At 41.4% G+C, this 27,475-nt stretch overlaps 1 protein-coding gene across 1 annotated transcript in view; it reads left to right on the top strand.

The window, feature by feature from the left end:
- Positions 1-10,327: 10,327 nt before the first annotated feature.
- Positions 10,328-27,475, top strand: part of HSD11B1 (hydroxysteroid 11-beta dehydrogenase 1) — a 45,373-nt gene continuing 28,225 nt past the window's right edge. The window contains exons 1-4 of the mRNA XM_019976450.2: positions 10,328-10,527; positions 11,283-11,413; positions 12,130-12,241; positions 12,366-12,551. Coding sequence (XP_019832009.1) covers positions 10,440-10,527; positions 11,283-11,413; positions 12,130-12,241; positions 12,366-12,551 — 517 coding nt within the window. The 5' untranslated portion in view covers positions 10,328-10,439. The remainder of the gene's footprint in view (positions 10,528-11,282; positions 11,414-12,129; positions 12,242-12,365; positions 12,552-27,475) is intronic.

The following is a 27,475-nucleotide window of genomic DNA, read 5'->3' as shown; positions in this document are numbered from 1 at the left end:
AAGACGGCGCGTGCAGGGCAGGTTATCCCACCTCTAGTTCATTTTCCTGCATCTGAGCTTCCATTAGTTGGAAAATATGAGTAAATCTGTCTGTTAGGAATAGTGTCCTGCAGAAGCGCTGGCAAATAGAACTTTCCCTCTTGTTAGGGAGACTGGAGAGGGAGAAGGGGGTTGGGGTGGGGAGGGCAGGAAGTCCATGTTATCAGACAAAATGATGTAAAATGATAGTTGTGTCGACAAAAAAAATAATCAGCTGGCCTAAGAAAGAAAAGGAAAATTTTATTTGAGCCAAATTTGAGGATTATAAGCTGGGAAGAGCATCTCGGAAAGCTCTAAGAATTGTTCCACCTGTTAGAATTCAAGGCACAGTTATGTAAGTTTTCTGAGAGAGAGATGTTATATTGATGTACAAAGAATGATGCACTATTGACAGTTTACATAAGCCAGATCTAAGCGCCATGAAGAAATGTTATCTTTAAGGAATTGTCCTACTGACAATGGGAGACTGGCTCTTTGCGGCTGAGCAGGTATGTATGTCAATGGGGGTGTTTTGGTCGATGTACAGTGCAGATATACAATGCCTAGTGGGAAGAAAGAGGAGGCCAAAGGATGGAGAAGATTTTTTTGTTTAAATTTTTCTCATCTTGCCATAAAAGATGAATTTTATTTCTCAGCTGTTTCCCTGGCTAGGAACAGATTTTGGTAGCCATGGCACAGACTTGCTGTGCTGTTGCTTTAGTCGTGTCCGACTCTTGCGACCCCATGGACTACAGCCTGCCAGGCTCCTCTGTCCATGGGATTTCTCAGGCAAGCATACTGGAGTGAGGTTGCAATTTCCTGATGGGACAGACCTAGCAGTTCTTAACAGGAAAAAAAAAAAAAAAATCAGACCTGAGGAACCAGATCGGGGTGGGGAGCAGGGTGGGAAGACCGAGAGAAGGGGAGAAGTTTATGCATCCTACAACATTATGCTAAGATCCTTTCCTATTTCAACCTGTTGGTACTATTTTCCCAGGGAAGGCAGAACCTCCAAACAGATAGAGTTCACCCACCTTGTACTCCAAGGTCTGCCCATTCACGGTTCTACTGGCAGGATGAGTTTTTAGACAGAAGAGACTGCTTCCTTAACAAAGCTACCAAAGAGTTCCAAAGAGCACTCTGGCCGCGGCTGCCTCAGAAATGACAGGTGCTCCATTTGTGATCTTCATGTTATACCAAATGCTCAGAAATTGCCCTGTGGCTGCTCCTGACCTCTTTTCCCCTCCGTGTTTTTCTTGACCTCATTCATTTAAGATGGGGGTAATCAAGTCAGAGAGAATTCCTGGCTGGGCTCAGCCATGCACCTTCCGCTGAAAGCGACTCATTCTATGTGGGTTTTTGACCATGCGTGGGTCTTGCCGAGGGCATTTCACTGAAAGCCTACTCTGAAGTGTAGGTGGTCAGTGCCGTACGAAGAAGGAGCAGCATGAAGGAATGAACAGTTCAGGTTCGTTGCTATGGCAGTGAAAGAAACTTTACTTGATTTGTGAAAATCTAGTCCAAACAAGTGCTAGGTGAAACATTCATATCTCCTTTTGTCTTTTTCATTTTTATTATTTGTTAGTTTTCAAATTGTTGAGCACCACAGAAGAGGATTAGGGGGCAGGGGGTTGATCAGTTCTGGACAAAATGCTAAATCTCAGTGACTTCCCTAGATTAAATCAGGCTCCAGAAAGATAGCAATGTTCTCTTTGCTGCAGTGCCTTGCAAACACTAAAAGAGCAAAATTTCACTGAATGCCTATTTTGGAGCAAAGTTAGAAGGCAATGAAGAGAGACAAAGATGAAAAAGACATAATCCATGGCCTCCAGGAGTTCCCAAGCTAACGAGAGGACCAGCCGTGTAACTGCAAACACACAGTGGATCCAAGTAATGGATCCAAGGGTGGTCCCCATGGGTCCCTGAGACCCTCTTGGAAGTTTGAAAGGTCACAACTGTTTTCATAATTGTATTAAAACATCATTCATCCTCTTTCCTTCTCCTTCTCTGTTGAGTTTCCCTAGCCTACAAGATGCGTAATAATACAAAGCTTAATACATGGATGCTTCTGTATTCTTGAGTTAAAACAAGAAATTCTCAGTTTCAATTTCTAATACATCTATATCAATAGGTAAACCCACATATGTAAAAATTCTTTGAGAGCCTTGATGATTTTTAAGATTAAGAGGATCCTTAGAAGATGGAGTCAAGATGGCAGAATAGAAGGAAGCAGAGTCCGTGTCTCCTTACAACTAGGGCAGCTACTAGGCACTGGCCAGGGACCTTGGACACCTGAGGGGATGGGAGGAACCCCCATGTGAACCAGTGGGACATGAAGGGTTGGGAGGAAAAGAAGCAGAAGTGGACGGGACCGGGGCCTCTGAGGAGTGGTGGAGGGAGATGAGAGGTGCCCGCAATTGGAGTGGCCCACGGACCGCAAGGGGGTCAGTGGGGGCAGGGAAAGGACCTTCACAGGGTGGGAGGATGAGAAGGCAACTTGGCCAGCATCCCCCGCCTCCTTGGGCCCCAAGGAGCTCACTGGGGCCCCAGCCTGAACCGCTGCTCTCCAAGGCCCGCTCCAGTGGTGCTGAGCCTCAACCCATCCCTGCCCCCCAGGACCTTCCTAGCAGCACTGGTCCTGAACCTAGGCCCCCACCCTACCTAAGACCCACCCCACCAAAGACTTGCTCCCAACCCCCATAGCCAAGGCCTTTTCCTTCGGGGTATTTTTGTTTTTAATTTTTATAGTTGTAGTGGTGGTGGTATTTCACCTTATTGTTGTTGTTTCATTATATTTTTATTTTTCTCTAAAGAATGTATTTTTTTATTTTTCTAATTTTATTTTTTATTCTTTGTTATTGTGTATATGTTGTTTGTTTGTTTTTTCTGCTATGCCGAGCAGCTTGCGGAATCTTGGTTCCCAGGCCAGCGACCGGGCCTGATCTCCTATGGTGGGAGTGCCAAGTCCAAATTGTTAGACTAACAGGGAACCTCAGACCCCAGGGAATATTAATCAGCATGAATTATCCCGGAAGTATTCATCTTGGCACCAAGACCTGGTTCAGTCCAACTGAGTGCAAACTCCAGTGCTGGATGCCTCAAAGCAAACAACCAGTACGACAGGAACACCCTGTCCCACCCATCAAAAAAATGAAATGACAAAAATCTATGTTACAGACAAAGGAGCAAGGTAAAAACCTGTAAGACCAAGTAAATGAAGAGGAAATAGGCAACATACCCGAAAAAGAATTTAGAGTAATGATAGTAAAGATGATTCAAAATCTCAGAATGGAGGCACTGACTGAGAAAATACAAGAAATATTTAACAAGGACCTATAAGATCTAAAGAACAAACAATGATGGATAACACATTAACTGAAATTTTAAAATACACTAAAAGTAATCAATAGCAAAATAACTGAAGCTGAAGAACAGATAAGTGAGCTGGAAGTGAGAGGATGGAAAGATACTCCATGAAAATAGAAATCAAAAGAAAACTGGAGTAGCAATACTCATATCAAATAAAATAGACTTCAAAATAAAGATTGCTACAAGAGGTATGGAACATATGCTACATAATGATCAAGGTATTCCTCTGTTGACTTTTTAAATAAATGCACAATTTGAGAGTTGTGAGTCAAGTTTTATTTGGGGCAAAATGAGAACAATAACCCAGGAGACAGCACCTCAGACAGCTCTGAGAAACTGCTCCAAAAAATTAGGGGGAAAGGTGAGTAGATACGTGATTTTTGAGGAAGGGGGAGTGCATGCAGTCTCATGAAGGTCACTGCTAGTGACAAGAAGCAGATGTCACCAGGAAGGATTTCAGTGCTTTTCTAGACAATGAGGAGATACAAGAATTGGAGTACCTGTTTCTGCTCCCCAACCTGAACTCTTTTCAGGAGGTGTTGAAAATCAGGTGTTCAGCTGAAGCACTTGTATAGAGGTAGATGGCAAGTGCCAATTTGTAGTTGACGTATCCAAGAAGAAATTAACAATGTAAATATTGAAGCACTCACATGGGAGCACCTCAATACATCAAGTGAATGTTAACAGCTATAAAAGGGGAAATCAGCATGAACACAGTAACCGTGGGGGACTTTAACATTGCACTTACGCTAATGGACAGATCATCCAGACAGAAATAAGTAAGGAAACCCAAGCTTTAAAGGACACAGTAGACCAGCCAGATTTAATTGATATTTATAAGACATTTCACCTGAAAGCAGAAGAACACACTTTCTTCCGCAGTACACACAGAAAATTTTCCAGGATAGATCACATCTTGGGTCACAAGTCAAACCTCAGAAAATTTTTAAAAACTGAAATAATAATAAGCATCTCTTCCAACCACAATGCTATTAGATTAGAAAGCAATCACGGGGGGTGGGAAACTGTAAAAAAAAAAACAACACAAACACACGGAAGCTAAACAGTGCACTGATGAATGATCAAGAGATCATTGAAGAAATCAAAAGGAATTAAAAAGGAATACACAGACATAAATAACAACAAAAACACAATGATCCAAAACCTATGAGACACAGAAAAAGCAGTTATAGCAGGTAAGTATATAGCAATTCAATCTCACCTCAAGAAACAAACAAAAAAACTCTCAAATTCACAATCTAACCTTACATATAAAGCAACTAGAAAAAGAAGAAAAACCAAAATCCAAAGTCAGCAGAAGAAATCATAAAGATCAGACAGGAAATAAATGAGATATAAATAAATAAAACAATAGCAAAGATCAATAAAACTAAAAGTTGGTTCTCTTAAGAAGATAAGCAAAATTGATAAGCCTTAACCAGAATCATCAAGGAAAAAAAAGAGAGAGGACTCAAATCAATAAAATTATAAATGAAAAAGGAGAAACTACAACTGACACTGGAGAAATACAAAAGACCATAAGAGACTACAATAAGCAACCATATGATAATAAAATGGACAATCTGGGGAAAATGGACAAATTCTTGGAAAGCTACAACTTTCAAAGACTGAACCAGGAAGACTTAGAAAATATAAACAGATGAATCACAAGTAATGAAATTAAAACTGTAATTTAAAATCTTCCAACAAACAAAAGTCCAGGACCAGATGGCTTCCCAGATGAATTCTATCAAACATCTAGAGAACAGTAACACCTATCCTTCTCAAACTCTTCTAAAAGATTGCAGAGGGAGGAACACTCCCAAACTGGTTCTTCAAGGCCACTATCACTCTGATACTAAAACCAAAGATATCACACACACAAAAAGTATAGATCAATATCACTGATGAATATAGATGCAAAATTCCCCAACAAAATATTAGCAAACCTCAGATATGCAGATGACACCACACTTATGGCAGAAAGTGAAGAGGAACTAAAAAGCCTCTTGATGAAAGTGAAAGTGGAGAGTGAAAAAGTTGGCTTCAAGCTCAACATTCAGAAAACGAAGATCATGGCATCTGGTCCCATCACTTCATGGGAAATAGATGGGGAAACAGGGGAAACAGTGTCAGACTTTATTTTTCTGGGCTCCAATCACTGCAGATGGTGACTGCAGCCATGAAATTAAAAGATGCTTACTCATGGAAGGAAAGTTATGACCAACCTAGATAGCATATTCAAAAGCAGAGACATTACTTTGCCAACAAAGGTCCGTCTAGTCAAGGCTATGGTTTTTCCAGTCGTCATGTATGGATGTGAGAGTTGGACTGTGAAGAAGGCTGAGCACCGAAGAATTGATGCTTTTGAACTGTGGTGTTGGAGAAGACTCTTGAGAGTCCCTTGGACTGCAAGGAGATCCAACCAGTCCATTCTCAAGGAGATCAGCCCTGGGTGTTCTTTGGAAGGAATGATGCTAAAGCTGAAACTCCAGTACTTTGGCCACCTCATGTGAAGAGTTGACTCATTGGGAACGACCCTGATGCTGGGAGGGATTGGGGGCAGGAGGAGAAGGGGATGACAGAGGATGAGATGGCTGGATGGCATCACTGACTCGATGGACGTGAGTCTGAGTGAACTCCGGGAGTTGGTGATGGACAGGGAGGCCTGGTGGGCTGCGATTCATGGGATCGCAAAGAGTCGGACATGACTGAGTGACTGAACTGAACTGAACTGAATCCAATAATACATTAGAAGAATCATATATCATGATCATATGGGATTTATCCCATGGATGCAAGGATTTTTCAATATATGCAGATCAATCAATGTGATACACCATATTAACAAATTGAAGAATAAAAACCATATGATCATCTCAATAGATGCAGAAAAAGCTTTTGACAAAATTCAGCATCCATTTATCATTTAAAAGAAAAAAAAAGCTCTCCAGAAAGTAGGCACAGAGAGAAACTACTTCAACATAATAAAGATCATACATGACAAACCCACAGCAAACATAATTCTCAATGGTGAAAAACTGAAAGCATTTTCTCTAAGATCAGGAACAAGACAACAATGGCCACTCTCACCACTATTTTTCAACATAGTTTTAGAAGTCCTAGCCATGGTGATCAGAGAAGAAAAAGAATAAAAGAAATCCAAATTGGAAAAGAAGTAAAACTATCACTGTTTGCAGATGATATGATTCTATACATAAAAATCTTAAAGATGCCACCAGAAAACAACTAAAGCTAGTTAAAGAATTTAGTAAAGTTGCAGGATGCAAAATTAATGCACAGAAATATCTTGCATTCTTATACACTAAAACAATGAAAATCAGAAAGAGAAATTAAGGAAACAATCCCATTTACCATCTCAACAAAAAGAATAAAATACATAGGAATTACCCTACTTAAGGGGGCAAAAGACCTGTACTCATAAAACTATGAAACACTGATGAAAGAAATCAAAGATGACACAAACAGATGGGGAGATATACCAAGTTCTTGGATGGAAAGAATCAGTATTGTCAAAATGACAATACTACCCAAAGCAATCTACAGACTCAATGCAATCTTTATCAAATTACCAATGGCATTTTTCACAGAATCACAACAAAAAAATTTACAATTTATATGGAAATACAAAAGGTCCCAAATTGCCCAAGCAACCTTGAGAAATAAAAATGGAGTTGGAGGCATCAGGATCCCCAACTTCAGACTATACTACAAAGCTACAGTAATCAAGACAGTATGGTATTGGCACAAAAACAGAAATATAGATCAATGAGACAGGATAGAAATCCAAGAGATTAAACCCACACACCTCTGGCCACCTAATCTAGGACAAAGGAAGCAAGAATATACAGTGGAGAAAAGACACTCTCTTCAATAAGTGGTGCTGGGAAAAGTGGACAACTAAATGTAAAAGAATGAAATTAGAATGCTCCTTAACACCATACACAAAAATAAACTCAAAACGGATTAAAGACCCAAATATAAAGCTGGACACTATAAAACTCTTAGAGGAAACATGGGCAGAACACTCTTTGACATAAACCACAGCAAGATCTTTTTTGATCCACCTCCTAGAGTAATGAAAATAAAAACAAAAATAAACAAATTGGACCTAATTAAATTGAAAAGCTTTTGCACAGCAAAGGAAACCATAAACAAGATGAAAAGACAACCCTCAGAATGGGAGAAAATATTTGCAAATGAATCAACAGATAAAGGATTAATCTTCAAAATATACAAACAACTCAAGCAGTTCAATATCAAAAAACAAACAATCCAATCGAAAAATGGGGGGATGATCTAAATAGATATTTCTCCAAAGAAGACATACAGATGGCCAAGAAGCACATGAAAAGATGCTCAATGTCACTAATTATTAGAGAAATACAAACCAAAACTACAATGAGGTACCACCTCACACCAGTCAGAATGGCCACTATCAAAAGACGTACAAACAATAAATGCTGGAGAGGGTGTGGGGAAAAGAAACCCTCTTATACTACTGGTAGGAATATAAACTGGTATCGCCACTATGGAGAATGGAATGGAGGTTCCTTAAAAAACTAAAAATATAACTACCATATGACCTAGCATACCATTACTGGGCATATACCCTGAGAAAACCATAATTCAAAAAGACACATATACCCCAGTGTTCATAGAAGCGCTATTTACAATAGCCAGGACATGGAAATAATGTAAGTGTCCATCCACAGAGGAATGGATAAAGAAGATGTGGAACATATACATTGTGGAATATTACTCTATCATAAAAAGGAACAAAACTGGGTTACTTGTAGAGATGTGGATGGACATAGAGTCTGTCATACAGAGTGAAGTAAGAGAAAGAAAAACAAATGAATATTAATACATGTATGTAGAATCTAGGAAAAAAGTACAGATGAACCTCGTTCCAGGGCAGGAATAGAGATGCAAGCATAGAGAATGTACATGTGCATGCAGAAGGAGAAGGGGAGGGTGAGATGTATTGGGAGATTAGGTTTGACACAGATACATTACCATATGTAAAAGAGATAGCTAGTGGGAACCTGCGGCATTGCACAGGGAGCTCAGCTCAGTGCTCTGGATGACCTAGAGGGGTGCAGTGGAGATGGTGGGAGGGAGGTCCAAGAGGGAGAGAACGTATGTATACATATAGTCGATTCACTTCATTGTACAGTATAAACTATTTAAAGTAAATAAACTATTGTACAGTATAAACTATTTAAAGCAACTGTACTCCAATTAAAAAAAGAAAAAGAAAAAAGATCCTTAGACCAAAACTTTTAAAAACTGCTAAGATTTAAAGTCATCAACCATTATGTAGCATCCTCATTCTCATCAATGCATTTTAATGATGGGAAATTATTTCATCAGGGGCTTCCCTGGCAGTCCGGAGGTCAAGATTCCACACTTCATTGGTTCCATCCTTGGTCAGGGAACTAAGATTCCACATGCCACGGGCTGTGACCAAGAAAAGAAATATGTATATGTATATATATATATATATATATATACATATATGTGTGTGTGTCTGTATCTTATAGTTCTGACACTATGTAATGTAATTTTCCAGTTGAATTTTAAAAATATTTTTTCTATTTTGTTCTCCGTGAACTGTCTGACCCTCAACTGTTCTCAGATCTGAACTGTTTCCTGGAAAGCAGGTGTGGGCCTTTGTTGACAAATTATTTCATCTCCTCTGGGTCTTAAATTATTTTTCCTTGCTCTGAAGTGAAAATTCAGTGAATGTTTCCAGATACTATACTTGGGAGTCATAATTCAATTTCTCTTAATCTTATGTGAATCCTTCACCCTCAACCTACATTCCTCCTCCAAAGCACTGGTACCCACCCTTACTGCCATATTAAATTGATTTCCTTGCCTCCATTGGCAACTTGCAAAATTCTGGATTTTCTCTGTGATAGGATAGTGGGTATGGTTTCGATAGTGGGTTTTAAATTGAAAAACTTAACAATTACAATATCCTAAATTATTTGAGCATTGATCCTTGTGACAGACATACCAACGTGGCTATTTCTATATTTCTGTGATAAATTCTAAATTACTAGGGATTTCTCCCCCTAGTCCTTTGATTGTTAACTAGATCAATTTTTAACTGGATGTGGGCTTTTCAGGCTAGCTTTGCTTCAACGATGCTCATTCTTTTTTCTTCTACATCAAGTTCCCCTCTTCCTATTATCCTCTCCACATTTTTTTTTGGTTCTCTATAGTGTTTAAAAGACCTACTTTAATAGCTTAGTGCCTTTTTTTTCCCTTGACACTCATCATTTCTTCTTTATTTGCTGTTAAAGTAATAAGTGCACATTCCGTTGCACTTGCCTGAGAGTCTTGACCGGTCATGGGTTTCCCGCCATCTGGGTTCTAGCTGGCTTGCATTCTCCTTTGATGTTGTAATATTGTTCATTGAACTTGAATGTGGGGTTTATAAGGCTTGTTTGCTTTTTTTTTCCCCTCCAAGATGTGCACCTTTTTTTTTTCTTAAGCTTATTTTTCTGTGTTGTGCTGTTATTTTTAATTGCTTCTGACTGGGAGGTGGGGCTGAGAGTGAATTTGCTTGACTCTGGCTCTCCTTGCTATTAGTCACACTTCCCTCAGAAGCCCCACACACGCTTTCTCTCTAGCCTTTGATATACCACTTTTGAAAGGCCGTTGATTCCTGGCATAAATGGCGTTACAAGGAAGATGGGCTCGGGGTAGGGATGCTCAGGAATCCAGTTCTGTACAGTCATGAGCCTGGCCATCTGGAAGTCTCTTCTTGCTCAATGAAATGGAGTAAACATTGTCCATTATGAAATCTACCACACAGGCTGCCAGGGACGAATGGGATCCCACCCAAAGCCAATCGCGGCTCTGACAGGGAAATTGGCTAGCACTGCCTGAGACTACTCCAGCCTCCCCCGTCCCTGATGTCACAATTCGGAGGCTGCTGCCTGCCTAGGAGGTTGTAGAAAGCTCTGTAGGTTCTCTCTGTGTGTCCCACAGGGCTCCTTGTGCCAGATCCCTGTCTGATGGCTTTTATGAAAAAATACCTCCTCCCCATCCTGGGGATCTTCTTGGCCTACTACTACTATTCTGCGAATGAGGAATTCAGACCAGGTAAGTACCAATGTGTTTAATTTTGGAGGAAAAGATTTTAAAACCCAGGGATGGCTGGAGGAATTGATTTTAACACCCAGGGATGGCTGGAATGTTTCTGAGGATCAGAAGGAGTTCTTGATCCCCAGAGTTGCTGGACAAGACGGGACCCTGAGGTAAGACTATGCTTCTGTTTATGGGATGTGAGGAGGTTAAAAGATTGCTAAATAATCCATGTTTTATTTGGCACATTAAATTGAAAGCAATTTTAGATCTCCTGCAAAAAAAAAAAAAAGGAAAAAAAATGAGGGTAATTCCAAAATTCACAACTTCACCAGATAATTGAGCTCTGTGAAGGGGTGGATAAGTGGGAAATAAGAAAGAATTCTGGAGTTGATGACTAAATAGAAGTGAGAGAAAATCCCTGGAATCTCTATGAGCACATGTGTTTTGATGACTTTTTGAATTTTATTTCAATTGAGCAATCGGATGAGTCCAGAAACGTCTGGAACTCCAGTGTTTTAGCTAAACTCTCTGTCCATGAGGGTTTTCAAAAAGGGCAGCAGGGAGACTTGCTTTTGAGCCACCAAAGCAAATTCCCATTTCAGAAAATGCTTCCGAAAGACGGGTCTGTCCCTTCACTGATTTATGCAGCTTGGGATGAGCTGATGTGGGCTCATAACCTTCAGACACTGAGATAAAGCTCTCCACCTCTAGAGTGGGAGGAGGAATGTTGGTGCCATGCATGGTCCTCACTTCCTTTTGGGGTTTCCCAGAGATGCTTCGAGGAAAGAGAGTGATTGTCACGGGGGCCAGCAAGGGAATCGGAAGAGAAATGGCCTATCACCTGGCAAGGATGGGAGCACATGTGGTAGTGACAGCGAGGTCAGAAGAAAGTCTAAAGAAGGTGAGGGTCCTGTGCCCACAGCCATATGTACCTCATGTGCCCAGATGTATTCCTTTATATGCTCGCTAATACATGCCAACAGAACTGGCACACTCAGACACAGATACACACACACACACACACACACACACAGGATTCAAACACCCACAGGAATACCAAAGTATGCTTTTAAGTGTTCCTTCTCATGCATACATATCTAGACACAAAGTTCTTGGGCTCTGCATGCTCACAGACATGCCCATTCACACACACTGACACATGGAGTTACAGATATATAGCCATGTACTTAGATACCAACATTCCAGTACCTATTCAAGAATTCACATTCTGGTCACCATGCAGACACACGCCCTCTTACATACTCAGACTCACAAATCCAAGGATACACAAATACGCACAAACCTAAGACTACCCACATGGAAACTAGCATCCATATCAATCATGTGTTCAGAACCATCTGTTCACAGAGACTCATGAGCACAAACCATGGACTTAAACTCCAGCACTGCGATTTATCCATCTCTAACCCGACCTTGTTCCAGACAGTATTTCAAACAGAGGACAAATGCTGTGTCAGTTGCCTTTAATGACACACACGTACACACACTTTTCAGGGCTGTGAGCAAGCTCTCATTTAAGCCCCCATTATGCCAGAGACTGCCCCCACCAAAGGTCTGCAGCCAAGACCCACGCCAGTTGCCACTATGCCCCTGCAGGTGGTATCCCGCTGCCTGGAGCTGGGGGCGGCCTCAGCACACTACGTGGCGGGCACCATGGAGAACATGACCTTCGCTGAACAATTTGTTGCCAAAGCTGGAGAGCTCGTGGGTGAGACAGCGTCTCCTCTCTCCCCTCTGGACTTTGCCCTAGGGGTCACCAGGGAGCTTTTGAGACCTGGGAGGGGGAGGTATCAACCTCAGATGGTTTCTCTCACCACAGCCGTCTCTTGCAGGGGGACTTGACATGCTCATTCTCAACCACATCCACTACACGCCTTTGGGGGTGTTTAGCAATGACATCCATCTCTTGCGCAGAACCCTGGAGGTCAACCTTCTGAGTTATGTGGTCCTGAGCACAGCCGCCTTGCCCATGCTGAAGCAGACCAACGGGAGCATTGTGGTCGTCTCCTCCATAGCCGGTGAGTGGGCCAGGGGCCAGTGCGCAGGGCAGGAGCGGCCCGAGTGCCAGGGATGATGGCGTTGAGGGCTCTGCAGTGAACATGCATTTTGCCCATTTGCATGCCGAGAAGGAACACAATAGAAACCAGAAGTTGAAATGTTTAGGCTGACACTAAACAAAAGCTGATGAACAGCTTGCCCATATGTGTAGACCGGCAGATATATGAATAACAGCCTTGGGTAAGGAAACTCACTGAGGAGCGTGCATGCTGAGAAACAGAGAGAGTGTTTGGAACAAGGGAGATGAGAGAGATGAGGACTGTTCAGAGTGGGTAGACTACAGAGTTCCTGGAAGTTACAGAGAGAGAACAGCAGTTCAGAGAGCTTCCCTGAACTCGCCAGGTGGTTTGTGATCAACAAGCTGGAGTCCTAGGGTCATTGAAAGGCTGCCGCCTGTCCTGAGTCTCAGAGACAGACTTGGTCATCGTAAAGAAGATTTTGCTTCTTCCATGACCCAGAGCTATAGGTTGCTGAAGTTAGTTGGTGCAAAGGGAGAACTGAGAGGTGAAATATTTTAACAACACACAGTTGACTGATAAGTGGGTTAAGCCAAGGCAAAATGAACAACGAAAACAAATAAACCAAATTATAACAGACCTGCCTATATCGGGGGTGTTCTCCAAAATCTGAACTTGCTACATCAAAAGTTCATTTTAATCCACCAACAGGGTAGAGAGAAAGTGCGTCCAGAGAAATATTCAGAAAGAGAAAGCTGCAAAATCAAGAGAGGCCCCCTGTGCTTTTGATGGTGACAGCATTTGAAGGGATCACCAGGGAAAAGCCAGAGAGTTTCCAACTTTGGGGATTCCTAGGCCCGTTTCATTATGGGTGCAGTAGAGAATTGCCACACATTATTTGTTGATTAGTCAGTGAGAGGGACGTGGCTAGAAGACGCAAACACCAGGATCGGAATTGGCCATCTGCATGTGGCTCCTGGCAATGTGAAAACGAATCACCTAGAAGCTCTATAATTTCTTGAGTAGTTCACAAATGCACGTTATTATTGTGACTCAGAACACCATCTATATTGTAAAGAGTCCTACTTCACGGACGGACGGGAAAGGCCTGCATAGTGATAGGATAAAAGGGCAGTGTGTCTGTGCTACCCGCCAAACAGAGTGATTGATATGCATCCCTGTGCTTCCTGGACAACACAGACTCCCCCACCCCTCCCCAGACACAGCCTCTCTCTGCGCTGAAAGGAAGGGAGAGCATCTGGATGCATACTGAGTGAGAGGGTGCTGGGCACATCCCCAACCCCTCCTCGGGCATCGGCCAAAACCCGCGGGTCGGTCATGGTGTAGGTGGCTTTTATGATCTCGGTTGATTGATACAGCCACTCTGGACATAGGGTGTGCTTTATCTGGTGAGTTTAACTCTGTGTAAGATGTGGCTGAAATAGTCTCAGAAGGAACAGAATTAGCGCAGCAGGCTGGGGACATGATGAAATTCTGATAACCTCTGTTTCTGCATGTCTTCTCCGATGACTAAATGTCGCCTCGTGGTCTCTGTGGACTCTGGGAGGTAGAAACCTAGCTGGACTGCTGTCCTTCGTGTCTGTTGTTTGTATAGCCAAAAATCCAGCCTGTTTGTTTTGAAGAATGTCTGAATCTGCAAAGTACAAGCACTTTCCTTTCGCACCCTAATTGAAGAATTTCCCTGCTCTAGACTATATTCTTTTTTTTTTTAATTGAAGTTTTGTTGTTCTTTCAGACAGTCAGCAAATGTGTTCCTTAATCCTTCCTCCTTAAAATCTGAATCCCACAAACAGGGGGACGCAAAACCTCAGATTAAACCTAAGGTCAGCCAAAGAGCATTGGGATGGCTTTTTAATAATTCTTTCCAGGGACTGCATTAAGTGGTTTATTGAATTGCAGTAATCAGCAATTGTTTTTCTCCCCAGTGCATTTCCATGTATTGCATTACATAGAAATCCTACACTTTTAATACGTTCTCTAAAACATTGGCTACTTCTTTTGCATCATCAGAGACAGTACTGTCGCCTCTGGGAAGGTCCTTACTGTCCACATCCATCTACCACTCAACACCATTTCTGGCACCTACTGCTCAAGTCTCTATGTGTGTGTAATATCTAGTTACACTGCTTAGTCTCCCTCTTTTCACCACGTGCTAGTTTGGGTATATGTTGAACTAGTGTCACAAAAACCCAAATTTACAATGGCTTAAACATATCTAAATTTATTTTTCTAACATGGAACAGCCTGGGGAAGAGTTTAGAGCTGCAACAGAAGTTCTATCTGTGGAATCATCTGGGAACTTTCTATCCCAAAACCAGCATATCTGGGCATTATTATCCTCACCTGTATGTCCAAAATGGCTCATTATCATGTCAGAATTCTAGCTAGAGAAAATGAAGAAAGAAGAACACTTTCAAGGAAGAAGAACTTGAATGTCACACACTTCTGCTACAGCTAATTGTAGTTATGGTCTTTATTCAGGATGGACTTGTGTCCAGCTGAAAATCAGGGGTTCTATTTCTATAAAAGACACTGATGTTGACAAACAACAGTCTCCCCTACATCACCCATGCGTATAAGACTAGAGGTGGTGTTCCCTCTAGGACACCCCACACATGTACCTCACACCATACACACACATTCTGGACCCAATCTCTGTCACATCCAAGATCCATCATGAAGTCAAAAAGATCAGGCAGTGAAACAGGGGACAGTGGGGTAGGATAAAGAATGGAAAGAAAATACCTGCATGGTATTTGTGAAACAAACTGAGACAGGAAGATTAATACTCCAATATGACTGGGGTGGGGGGGGGGGGGCGCGGAAATCACTGAATTAGGCAGAGAACATTTGAAAACATCTGAAGAAAGCTTATCGGCCATGAGTCAAAAAAGTTATCTTAGGTTCAATTTTAGAAAAGTAAAAGTCATTCCATTTCTGAATCCCCTGATTCTGTGAACCCCATAACTATGTCACCTACACACACGACAGTTGGCACCCAGCATCTGATACTGCTTCTCTGCCCCTCCTTTATGCCCCATCAAGGGAATCATGGACAAACCACCGCCCCCGCCACCCTGGCTTTCCCCTGAGGATCCATTTAACATTATCTCCTGTAAAGACTTTTCAGTCTTCACCAGATTCCTTTCAATGTTTCCTCTTTATTCTTACCTACTTCATTTTGCTAAGTTACCTTTAGAAACCCTACTTCCTCTCTCTTTTTCAGCTTCATTGGTGATACAAATATTAGCAATAATTAGAGTACAAATGTTAACTGCATTGGGCCAGTATAAGGGTAGGGGTCGTGATTCTTCCGTAGCAAGAAAAATCTAAGGCCTATTCTGAAATGAAACTAGACGAAATAAAACACGGGGCTTCTTCAAATATTCGAAATGAAAAACACACCAAAAGGAGTCAAAGAACCTTGTCAGTAACCCCTGAGTTCTCATATCTCTCTTTGGAAGCTCCATAAAATGTCTCCAGTTACCTATTCATTATTCTCCAAGTAAATCTTTTAAAAAGATCAGCTTCCTATATATTTTATAAGAATTATTCAAGTGTATTCCTTTCCCTGTTTACTCATTCCCAGCATTGTTTCCTACTATTTTTTATACATACGTGTAGTATTTCAATCACATTATAGCTGACTAGCCAGAGGCAAATAGCCTGTAAGACAATGCTTTCCTGGGAAAACTCAAACCAGTGCATGAAGTTATTTGTTGGACTTTAACCCACTTGTTGGTTGTGGACTGGCTGTGTGGTCTAAACCTATTTCAAGAATTCTACATTACAAAGAAGAAAAAGAAACAGGTTTCTCAACTGATCAGCTAACAGGATTTGGATTACGCAAAATTCCGCTTTGCATACAGACAAGCGGAAGAGTTTAGAGCTGTTAATCTCAGAGCCTTCAGCTCTGACATTCATTTGTTCCTGAAATATAGGCTCATTTTTAATGTATGGATATGACTTGAAGGGAAGCAGGGAGGGTGGCAACCAAGATCTAGGATGCAAACTGCTGCTGCTGCTAAGTCGCTTCAGTTGTGTCCGACTCTGTGCAACCCCACCAGGCTCTCCTGTCCCTGGGGTTCTCCAGGCAAGAACACTGGAGTGGGTTGCCATTGCCTTCTCCAATGCATGAATGTGAAAAGTGAAAGTGAAGTCGCTCGGTCGTGTCTGACTCAGCGACCCCATGGACTGCAGCCCACCAGGCTCCTCCATCCATGGGATTTGCCAGGCAAGAGTATTGGAGTGGGGTGCCATTGCCTAGGATGCAAATAAGCCTAGCAAATACAGTAAAATGAGGTAATTTATCCCTCACCCAATTGTCTTAATTTTTCTAAGATGAATCTTTACTCTTAAACCTGATTTCCTCAGAAATAATTTTCAGGGTGCACAATTGCCAAGGTGAGTGGAAGTATTTCTACATATAGATGTAGGTATTTACGTGATGAGGGGAATGCTGCAGGTTTGAACAGTGTCGAGGGGCGTGGGGAGAAACACCAGGAAGGTGAGGCGTGTGTGTGTGTGTGTGTGTGTGTGTATAGATTTGTCCTCTGTAGGGCCTGGGAGAAGACCGAAAGGAGTTCAGAGGAAGAACCAACCACCTGCACATAAAAACTGCAGGAGTCATTGTTGCCTAAATTCAAGAGACTGTGCTCAGATGGAATCCGGAGGACTCAAACAACTTGGCACACTGGAATTGGAGTTCAGTGTCGCATCTGCTGCCCTAGAGCGGTGAGGGGAGACTTTAAAGTGGGGGAGAAGACTCCCTGCTGTGACCGCGACAATTTAGTGAAGGTTGAAAACAATGCTATTAGTGCAGGTTGAAAAAATAATGCTATTCATGTGACCATTACTCCCTTGAAAGGGGTGGGTTGGAAAAACTTAAGTAGTCATGGCTCCTTAATCCTGCTAGACCATTATTTTCATTCAAGTACTGTTCCTGACGAAAATAGCAGAGTTCTACCATCATCCATGCCTTTATGTCCACTCACCAAAGAGTTTGAAAAGGCTTATAACAAATACCCTTTATTTGGAAATACCCAAGTAAAAAACGAGGTTTTAAGAGAAGAATATAAAAATGCCAAAATTAGACTCAACATAGATGCTGTGCTTAAGTTTCTAAATTGACTCTTGAGTTTCTTGACAAAAAAAGGAATAAAACAGAATCAATGATAGACAAGATTATATTCAAAAGAAGGAAGCATCATAGGAAGCAAATTCTGAAATACACCTCTCATAAAAGATTATAAATTAAAGGCACAAAATAATGGAACTAATAATGGCCCTAACACTTTTTAAAAATATTTCTGTGATTATAAAAGCTTCACATACACACACACACAGAGTATGAAAATTGGGAAAAATGAAGAGAAGCACAAAGCTGAGAATAAAACTCCTCCATAATCGTGCCAATATTTTGAAGAATTTACTTCTAGATACATATAAATACAGAACAATTATTCTTATGGAACCAAACTCAGGTAGAAGATCAAACCAGTCAATCCAAAAGGAAATCAACCCTGAATATTCATTGGAAGGACTGATGCTGAAGCTGAAGCTCCAATACTTTGGCCACCTGATGCAAAGAGCTGACTCATTGGAAAAGACCCTGATGTTGGGAGAGATTGAAGGCAGGAGAAGGGGATGACAGAGGACAAGATGGCTGGATGGCCACACCAATTCAATGGACGTGAATCTGAGCAAGTTCCAGGAGACGGTGAAGGAAGGGAAGCCTGGCGTGCTGCAGTCCACGGGGTCACAAAGAGTCAGACATGACTGAGTGACTGAACAACAACAACAACAAACTCAGGTCTGCTCACTGTTTCACAGCAAAGCCAATCTACGGACACCAGGTTATGGTGAAGGAATGTACAGCGTTTATTGCAGGGCACCAAGCAAGGAGAACGTGCAGCCCATGCTCAAAAGACTCAAACTCTTCACTGACTTTTAAACAAGGGTTTTTTAAGACAGTGCTGTGGAAACTGTCATAGGATTAGCTTGAGGACCTTCTTCTGACTGGCTGATGGTGAGGTAACAGGGTGATGTTTCTGGGATCTCAATCATCAGCCTTCTAGTTTCAAGAGTCTGGGTCTATGTGCTTGTAATCAGCATGTACTCATCATCCTCTACTGAGTGGGGTGGGGGGGCGGGCACAGTTTCTGCAGAACAAATCAAAGATAAGCATCAGATTATAACTTATATCCCTTTAGGAGGATATAGGAGTCCTGTGACTCTTGTCCTAATCATTAGCTACTTGTTCTTTGAAACTTGGAGAAGGCCTAAGAGACAAAAGCCTTTTTTTCTACAGATAAGAAATAGAGGACATGGAAGGCCCATAGAACCCAGGAATGCCCCCACAGGGTCCTACTTGGTTTCAATCCCCCCTTTTCTTTGATACACCTCAATCCTGAGGGAAACTAAGGTGGGACAAGAAAGGGAATAAAGTTTTGAATAGAAAGGTTAATCATAAGCTCAGCAGGGGAACTCTGTTTTAGGAGGACTTGGATGTAGTTACTCTCAATGTATTTTTAAAACCCTAAAACAAGAATCTTATACATAAATCTGTGACTTGGTTGATGAGTATTTCCTTGATAAATTTTTAGTACTAGATTTACTGGGTGAAATGATGGAACTGATGATTCTAAGGCTATTGGTATGTATTTCCAAATTGCTTTATATAAAAGTGAAAAATAAAAGACCTGACTTTTTAAATACACAAAAATAAAAACCCATTTAAATGAATATGAACATCATGTTCCATTCCCACCTTGAGTATATATGAGTGTTCATCTCACACCTGCTTTGGAGAGTTAACCAAGTTTTCAGCAATTGACAGTTCTGTAAGTAAAGGAACAAGGCATTCAGTGGTTACAGTTTGAATTTCTTTGTTTACTTATGGAATGGAATGTGAGGTCCCTGTCCCCTTAAGAGCTGCTGCTGCTGCTAGTGCTGCTAAGTCGCTTCACTCGTGTCCAACTCTGTGCGACCCCATGGACTGCAGCCCACCAGGCTCCTCCATCCATGGGATTTTCCAGGCAATAGTACTGGAGTGGGGTGCCATTGCCTTCTATTTTTGGTTATACTTATTTACTTATTTCCTACAATAGCACCTGGCCTGTGGTGGATATTTCATAAAAGTCAGGTAATTAATGAGTGAATTTCATGTTCGTGTGTTTATAGGTCATCTATATTTTCTATTCTGTGAGCTGTTTTTCCATGTCATTGCCTATTAAGATATTAACAAAACTTTTCTAACAGTAAATACAGTGAATCAATGTTGCATGCAGCTTCATGCTGCAAAGTCTGACAAAGGTATATCACTGAAACAGCTGAATTTAAAGTTATAAAGTGAAAAGTGAATTTGACCTGCTGACATAAGATAGCTTTAGATGGTTGAGCTTGACCCAGGGAGGTTTCTTCTTGAAAAAAGCTTTGATTTTAAAAAGAAGACATCTACTCAAAGGTACTTCAAAATGAGGAATGGCTGGGGAGAGAGAGATTAACGCTACACCTGAGAAATTTATGCTACAGGTAAATTTGCATAAATGCTTCCCAAGTGTGTCGATTCAGTTATCAAAAAATATGAATGGTGGGTCCACGCTGATCCAGGCATAGCTGCAGATGCTGGGGCTGCAGCCATAAGCAGGAGAGGAAGGCCAGGCACCTATGACCTGAAGCCCACATCCCGGTGCAAGCAACCCTCACTGCATTCTTCATGGTCATAGAAACACCAAAAGAAACCTGAATACCCACCACCAGGGGCAGGTTCCTAAGTGGAAGTGAAATGCCATGTAAATTTGTATGAGTATTGACTATAAGAACTATATGTTCACGGAACGGTATATGTAGTGTGAGCTGACCTGTGTTTAAAGAAACGGGCTTTCACTTTTCATTTTATTCACTTTGGAGCTGCTTATTGTACAACAAGCTGGGTATGAATTTTGTTAGAATAATTTCTTTTAAAGAAAAGTAAGGGAGAGGATTCTGTACAACAAGCAAAAGCGAAATGTTTCACCTCTCGGGATGGCGAACTTTAGGAGGACAGAGATTGTGCTCAATCTCACAAGTAAACAAATAAACTCAGGTGACTGAGACTACTGAAACACGGAATACCGTGAAGAGGCGGGGGTGTCTTTCTTGTTTAGTTGGTTTTTTGCTTGCCTACAACACTGTTGCAGACTATATTTAACTCTACAAAGTGGGTATGAGATGGGCACTCTTACTGGTTTTCACTATTGATCTTTAAAAGTCTTGTCCTTCAGTTTCCATTGTACCTAAAGCAATTTGGCAATGTGTCTTCCATATGTAGAATATGAACATTCTATAGTCAGTATGTAGCCTTGAATTTTCCCATCATTTTGTTAATGAGCTCTGGTTCGGCTAGCTTGCTGCTCAAAAGCCAATAATTTTGGCTCAAAAGAGGCAAGTGTCAGTAGAAAGGAAAGTTACTTCCATCAGAAGAGCCAACAATCTTGGGAGAAAGTGGACCCATGTCCTAAGACCAACTCCAGAGATTCTGCTCAGCCATGACAGTTTTTGAAGGGAAAAGGAGGGAAAGAATCTGAGTGAATTATCAAGGCAGGAGGCTGAGTTCTGCATCCTTCTCCATTGTATGCAGACTGGCTGACTCTCTTTCAGAGATTATCTGGTCCCCATAATCTGCCTGCAGGATAACTGAGGGGACTAATGAGGGTAAAAAGCTAGGTAGTTACTCTTCAAATATATAATTCTTCATTCTTACTTCTTTTAATCTAGGGGAAAAAATATACAAGTTAGGCAGGCATGGTATGCATTCAGGATAGCATAACTCAGAAGTTAGTTTAAATTGCCTAGTGACCTCATTCCTATAGTTAGGTTCTTTTGAGGCTAGAGGGGAACAGAAATGGGCAAACAGGAAAGGCGCAAAAGAGCTGTTTCAATTCCTCACTGTCAAACATCATTCCATTTCTACGGGTTTAGGAGCGAAGGTCTGTCTTCTCTAATTTCTTTATGCTGACAAAGGACTCCATATTTTCTGAGTTCAAGATGCCATCATGGGTCTGTAGCATCTCTTTGCTGACAGTTTTAAACGTCTGCTTTCGTGAATACGGTCAGAGCAAGCTATAATTATTTTGATGCCCAGAAAGATAGAGATCATTATGAGTACTAATGTTATTCTCTTGAGGCCAGTTCTTAGAATTGTATTAGTCACAGAGTCAGTGCTGCTCACGATGGAACAGCTTATGTCATGTCCCCTTGTGGCTGTTATAGCATCTGAAACACAGCTCAGGAATATGCATCAGACACCGAGACTATTAGGACTGTACTCTCCTAATCATTAACTGCTCTAGCCTGCTCTTTCGTAACTCTTGGAATCCTGGGAGACTTCAACTTTTCTAAAAACAAGAGGTGGGAGACATAGAGGGGATTTTGTATCTGGGGTAGGGGGGAGCCTGCAGTGTTCTGGTGAGTCCCAAATTCACCCAACAAATACAATGCTAAGAATCTATCAAGGAATAATCATCAATCCAATCATAGATATATAAACAAAACACTTTTTGTAGAATTTTTTTTCAACCTGTCTATACACCTATAAGGAAAACTACCAACACCTACCTGAAAACAGCCAATGGCCATGTGCCTGAAGTCAGGTTCCAAATTAACATATGACTGAGCTGAGTGTATTATATGAGTTTTAAATCATTTAACATTTTCCCATGAACTTGTCTTGTTCAGGAACTTCCATGTAATAAGTGCATATCATAAATCCTTTATTTCTAGCATTAGAAAGCTAGACTTTTCCAGCACGCACTAAATAATTAAATGTAATGAATGATATTTAAAGAATATTATTTTGAAGAGGCACCAAATCACTCGCCCACATTGGGCAACATCAGTCTCAGTCCTTCCCAGCTGGCCTCGAGGGAACTGTGGCTAGGCTCTCCCAGAGCTAGCATGGCTAGGCCCTTCCTGCTTCCCTCGATATGTCTGCTCCTCCTCCCGCTCTCCCTGTTAAGCTCTGCTTCACTTGGGACAGAGTCAATCTGGCCGTCACAGTCCTTTCTCAGCCCTTAGCGTACCCTTGACTTCAGCCCCATTGCCTATTCTCTTGCTCTCTCCATTTTCCAACTCTAAACTCCCTCCAGAGAAGAGGTATCTAACTGGTCAGCTGAATTGTATAAGTCAAGCCCCCAAATCATTTACGATGACCAGCCTAGAGACGTATAGTCACTGACTCAGGTCACAGTGAGGCGATGCTGAGGGAAGACAGAGCTGGACTAGAAGCGAGGCAGGCAATGCTGTAGACGTGCCTGAGTTCCTTAACAGCCTTTGGGTGTGCGTGCAGCATGTGTGCTCAGCAGTGTCCAGCTCTCTGCAACCACATAAACTGTAGCCCATGAGGCTCCTCTGCCCATGGAATTTTCCAGGCAAGAATACTGGAGCAGGTTGCCATTTCCTACTTCAAAGGATCTTCCCAACCCAGGAATTAAATTCATGTCTCTTGTGTCTCCTGCATTGGCAGGTGGATTCTTTATAACTGCGCAACCTAGGAAGTTAGCCTTTGCATGATTTTCCTTAAATACTGCTTCTGTTGAGAAGCAGTGGTTGCCTAACTTGAGATACTGAGACTGAGATAAGGAGGGTGTCCACACAGGGGCAGCAGTGGTGGTCTGGTGTAAAGTTTCAGACCTCAAGTGGGCAGCAGAGGGTGTCCGTACGGCACCTGGCATGGGGCTTCAGAACTGAGAGAGGCAGAGAAGGTATGTGCAAGGGGGCTGTAATGGGGCAGCCCAACGTAGACTGCAGAGGTCATCCTTGTGTCCTGGCATGGGATGTCAGAGCCCAGGTGTACTGGAAAGGACATCCATGTAAAGGGCACAGAAGCAACCGCAGATTAACCACCTTAATCAAATAAGTGGTGTATGTTGAGGATAACAAAAGCTAGGTTCTCATTTCTGGAGTTATAAATATGAAAAGGAAGAAAATTAGAATGAATTATGTGATGTTCAATTGGAATTGGAGGTGTTGGTATGAATCAATAACTTTTAACCTACATAGATAGATACAGAAATAGAGATACATGTGTCTATATGTGTGTGCATATATTCTCCAGCTCTGGCATCTGAGAGGCCTTGGGAGCACACTTAGCACCCAGATCTTAGTTTCTAAATATCATTCTGTACTAAAAGAAACCAAGACTTCTCAGAGAAATGGTGTTGTGCCTATAAAGAAAAAACTGCTCAAAGAATAATGACATGTTATTAGAACATAGAAACTTTTCAAGGGCTCCCGTGAAACAAATCTAGGACCATTGGGACTTTCAAATAATAATAATGATAAAAACAGATTATAAGCTATTACAGACAATAAGAATTCATAATGATATAAATAAATACATGAGTAAATAAGCAGGGAGAGAATAAGGTTTTCCCATACAATAAAAAGCCAAGTGATAAATACAGAAGGAATAATGAAATTAGGCAACCATTTGGCAACCATCACAGTAGTCATTTATCCAAGAAGTATCAATCAATGCTAAACCTAGTGGGTAAAATTTAATAAGAAATACAGTATTTATGTAGTCTCAAAGTACTACCCTACTCAACAACAACAACAAAACAGCCTGATTCTATTCTTCTCCGGGGAAGTGTCTATTAAAGTCCTGATGGGCAAGGACTTTAATAGACACTTCCCCAGAGAAGACATACAAATAGCCAAGAGTTGCATAATAAATGCTTAACATCACTAATTACCAGAGAAATTCAAATTGAAACCATAATATGTCACCTCACAACTGTTAAGATGGCCAAAATCAAAAACAGAAACAAAAAATAACAACTGTTGACAGGATGTGAAGAAATCAGAACTCTTGTGCACTGTTGGTTAGAACGTAGCATGGTACAACTACTGTGGAAAATAGATGGAGGTTCCTTCAAAAATTAAAAACAGCATTACTGCATGATGCAGAAATTCCACTCCTGGCTATATACTCAGAAGAACCGAAAGTAGAGTCTTTCTTTTCTTTCCTTCCTTTTTCAAATTGAAGTATAGTTGACTTACAATGTGATATTAGTTTCAGGTGTACAACACAGTGATTCAATATTTTCAGAAAGCAGAGTCTTGAAGGGATATCTGTACTCTCATGGAACCATTATTCACAATAGCTAAAACACGGAAGCCATCCAAATGTCCATGGACAGATAACAGATAAGCAAACTGAATTATGGAGTTATGACATACATACAATTCAGTCTTAAAAAGAAAGGAAATTTTGATATGTGCTACAACATGAATAAACCTTGAGAACATTATTCTAAGTGAAGAAAGTCAGTCACAAAAAGACAAATACTGCATAATCAAATTTATAGGCGGTATGGAGAGTAGTCAGGATCGCATAGAAAAGTAAAATGGTGGCTGCCAGAAAATCAGAGGAGGGGGAAGAGGGAGTTAGTGTTTATAGGTACAGAGTTTCAGGTTTGCAAGATGCAAATGTTCTGGAGATAAAAGACGGTGATTGTTGCACAGCAACCATGAATGCATTAATACTTAGTACCACTGAACTGTAGGCTTTAAAATGGTTAAGGTCATTTGAAAAAATGAGAAAGTGAAAAATGAAACAAAAAGTATGATCCTACAAAATATTTATTGATTACGGGGGGTGGGGTATGAAATGAGTAATGTTATAGTGGAGAGACCTGACAGACACCACCTGAACCAAATGATCAAAGTTACTTAATATCCCAGGCTCTGGGATAAACTGAAATCATGCATCATCTGACGGGATACAGTGTGAAGGGGAGAAGCTAATTGGTAATGATCCTGTCAAAAATAGATGCCTGAATCAAATCATAAGGAAACAGAAATCCAAACTAAGGAACATTCATCAGCAGTGTGCTGGTAAACGGTTACCAACTAGCTCTCTAGAAAGGGAACATTAAGAACTCTGATTTGTAGCATTTCCATGGTATAAATAATCTCTTGATAGTCATATCAACAGGAGGTCAACCTGCTTGCAAAATTCATGATCATTGCACAACCAGCACTCATCATCCAGGATAAGCCAGCTCTGGTACAAAATGACTGGCAGTACTCTTTGATAATGTCAAAGTCACGAAAGTCAAGGAAAACTAAGAGAATTCTGCAGCCTAAAGAAAGCTAAAGAGTTATAACAACTAAAATGCAAAATATGATCCCTGACTGAATCCTCTGCTGTAAAGAATGTCACTGGGACAAACTTGAATGGCACCTGTGGATTAGACGAAGGGATAAATCAGTGTTGATGGAGGAGGTTGAATAGTGGCCCTCAGAACACACATCTACATCCAACTCCTTGAACCTGTGTAGGTGACCTTATTTGGAAAAAAAAAAAAAAAGGCCTTTTCAGTTGTGATTAAGTTACGCATCTTTCAGTATATCATCCAAGATTACCTGGGTGGGGCCTAAACCCAGTGACAGTTTTCAGTTTCAGTTCAGTCGCTCAGTCGTGTCCAACTCTTTACAACCCCATGGACTGCAGCACGCCAGGCTTCCCTGTCCGTCACCAACTATTGGAGTTTACTCAAACTCATATGCATTGAGTTGGTGATGCCTTCCAACCATCTCATCCTCTGTCGTCCCCTTCTCCTCCCACCTTCAATCTTTCCCAGCATCAGGATCTTTTCCAGTGAGTCAGTTCTTCCATCAGGTGGCCAAAGTGTTGGAGTTTCAGCTTCAGCGTCAGTCTTTCCAATGAATATCAGGACTGATTTCCTTTAGGATGGACTGGTTGGATCTCCTTGCAGTCCAAGGGACTCTCAAGAGTCTTCTCCAACACCACAGTTTAAAAGCATCAATTCTTCGGTGCTCAGCTTTCTTCACAGTCCAACTCTCACATCCATACATGACTACTGGAAAAATCATAGATTTGACTAGATGGACCTTTGTTGACAAAGTAATGTCTCTGCTTTTTAATATGCTTCTAGATTGGTCATAACTTTTCTTCCAATGAACTGGCAAGAGTGAACATCAACATTTTAGGAATCAGTGAACTAAAATGGACTGGAATGGGTGAATTTAACTCAGATGACCGTTATATCTACTACTCTGGGCAAGAATCCCTTAGATGAAATGGAGTAGCCATGAAATTAAAAGATGCTTGGTCCTTGGAAGAAAAGCTATGACCAACGTAGACAGCATATTAAAAAGCAGAGATATTACTTTGTCAACAAAGGTCCATCTAGTCAAAGCTGTGGTTTTTCCAGTAGTCATGTATGGATGTAAGAGTTGGACTATAAAGAAAGCTGAGCACCAAAGAACTGATGCTTTTGAACTATGGTGTTGGAGAAGACTAGTGAGAGTCCCTTGGACTGCAAGGAGATCCAACCAGTCCATCTTAAAGGAGATCAGTCCTGAATATTCATTGGAAGGACTGGCTGAAACCAATAAGAGAGAAGTGAAAGGGGCAGTCAGAGTAGCTGGAGGAAACCCAGGGGAGGGTTTTGGCTGAAGACGAGGCAGTGCATGGTGTTGAATCAGCCCAAAAATCCTTTGGAGATAAGATAAAGCCTGTTGCTTAATTTCACAAGGTGACTTTGGCAAGAGCATTTCTGTGCAGGTACAGGAGGGCCTGGGAAACGTGGCTCCTCCGATTGCCTTAGAGACTCAGCACTTCTCCCACGACAAGAATAAAAAAAGAGATTCTAAGAATCCCCACAGTTGAAGGGTGGACCCAAACCAATTCCACCAACATCACCAAATCTCCCACATGCGGCCTAAATAGTTGTGCTTAGAGAGACTTGTCAGTGTCCTGTGTGTTCATCCAGGGCTTCCCTAGTAACTCAGCTGGTAAAGAATCTGCCTGCAATGCAGGAGACCCAGTTTGGTTCCTGGGTCGGGAAGATCCCCCGGTAAGAGGGATAGGCTACCCACTGCAGTATTCATGGGCT

This window comes from Bos indicus, chromosome 16 (genome assembly GCF_029378745.1).
Source record: "Bos indicus isolate NIAB-ARS_2022 breed Sahiwal x Tharparkar chromosome 16, NIAB-ARS_B.indTharparkar_mat_pri_1.0, whole genome shotgun sequence".
Lineage (NCBI taxonomy): Eukaryota > Metazoa > Chordata > Mammalia > Artiodactyla > Bovidae > Bos > Bos indicus.
The sequence above is the reverse complement of the archived record's forward strand: the minus strand, read 5'-3'. Positions and strand labels throughout refer to the sequence as shown.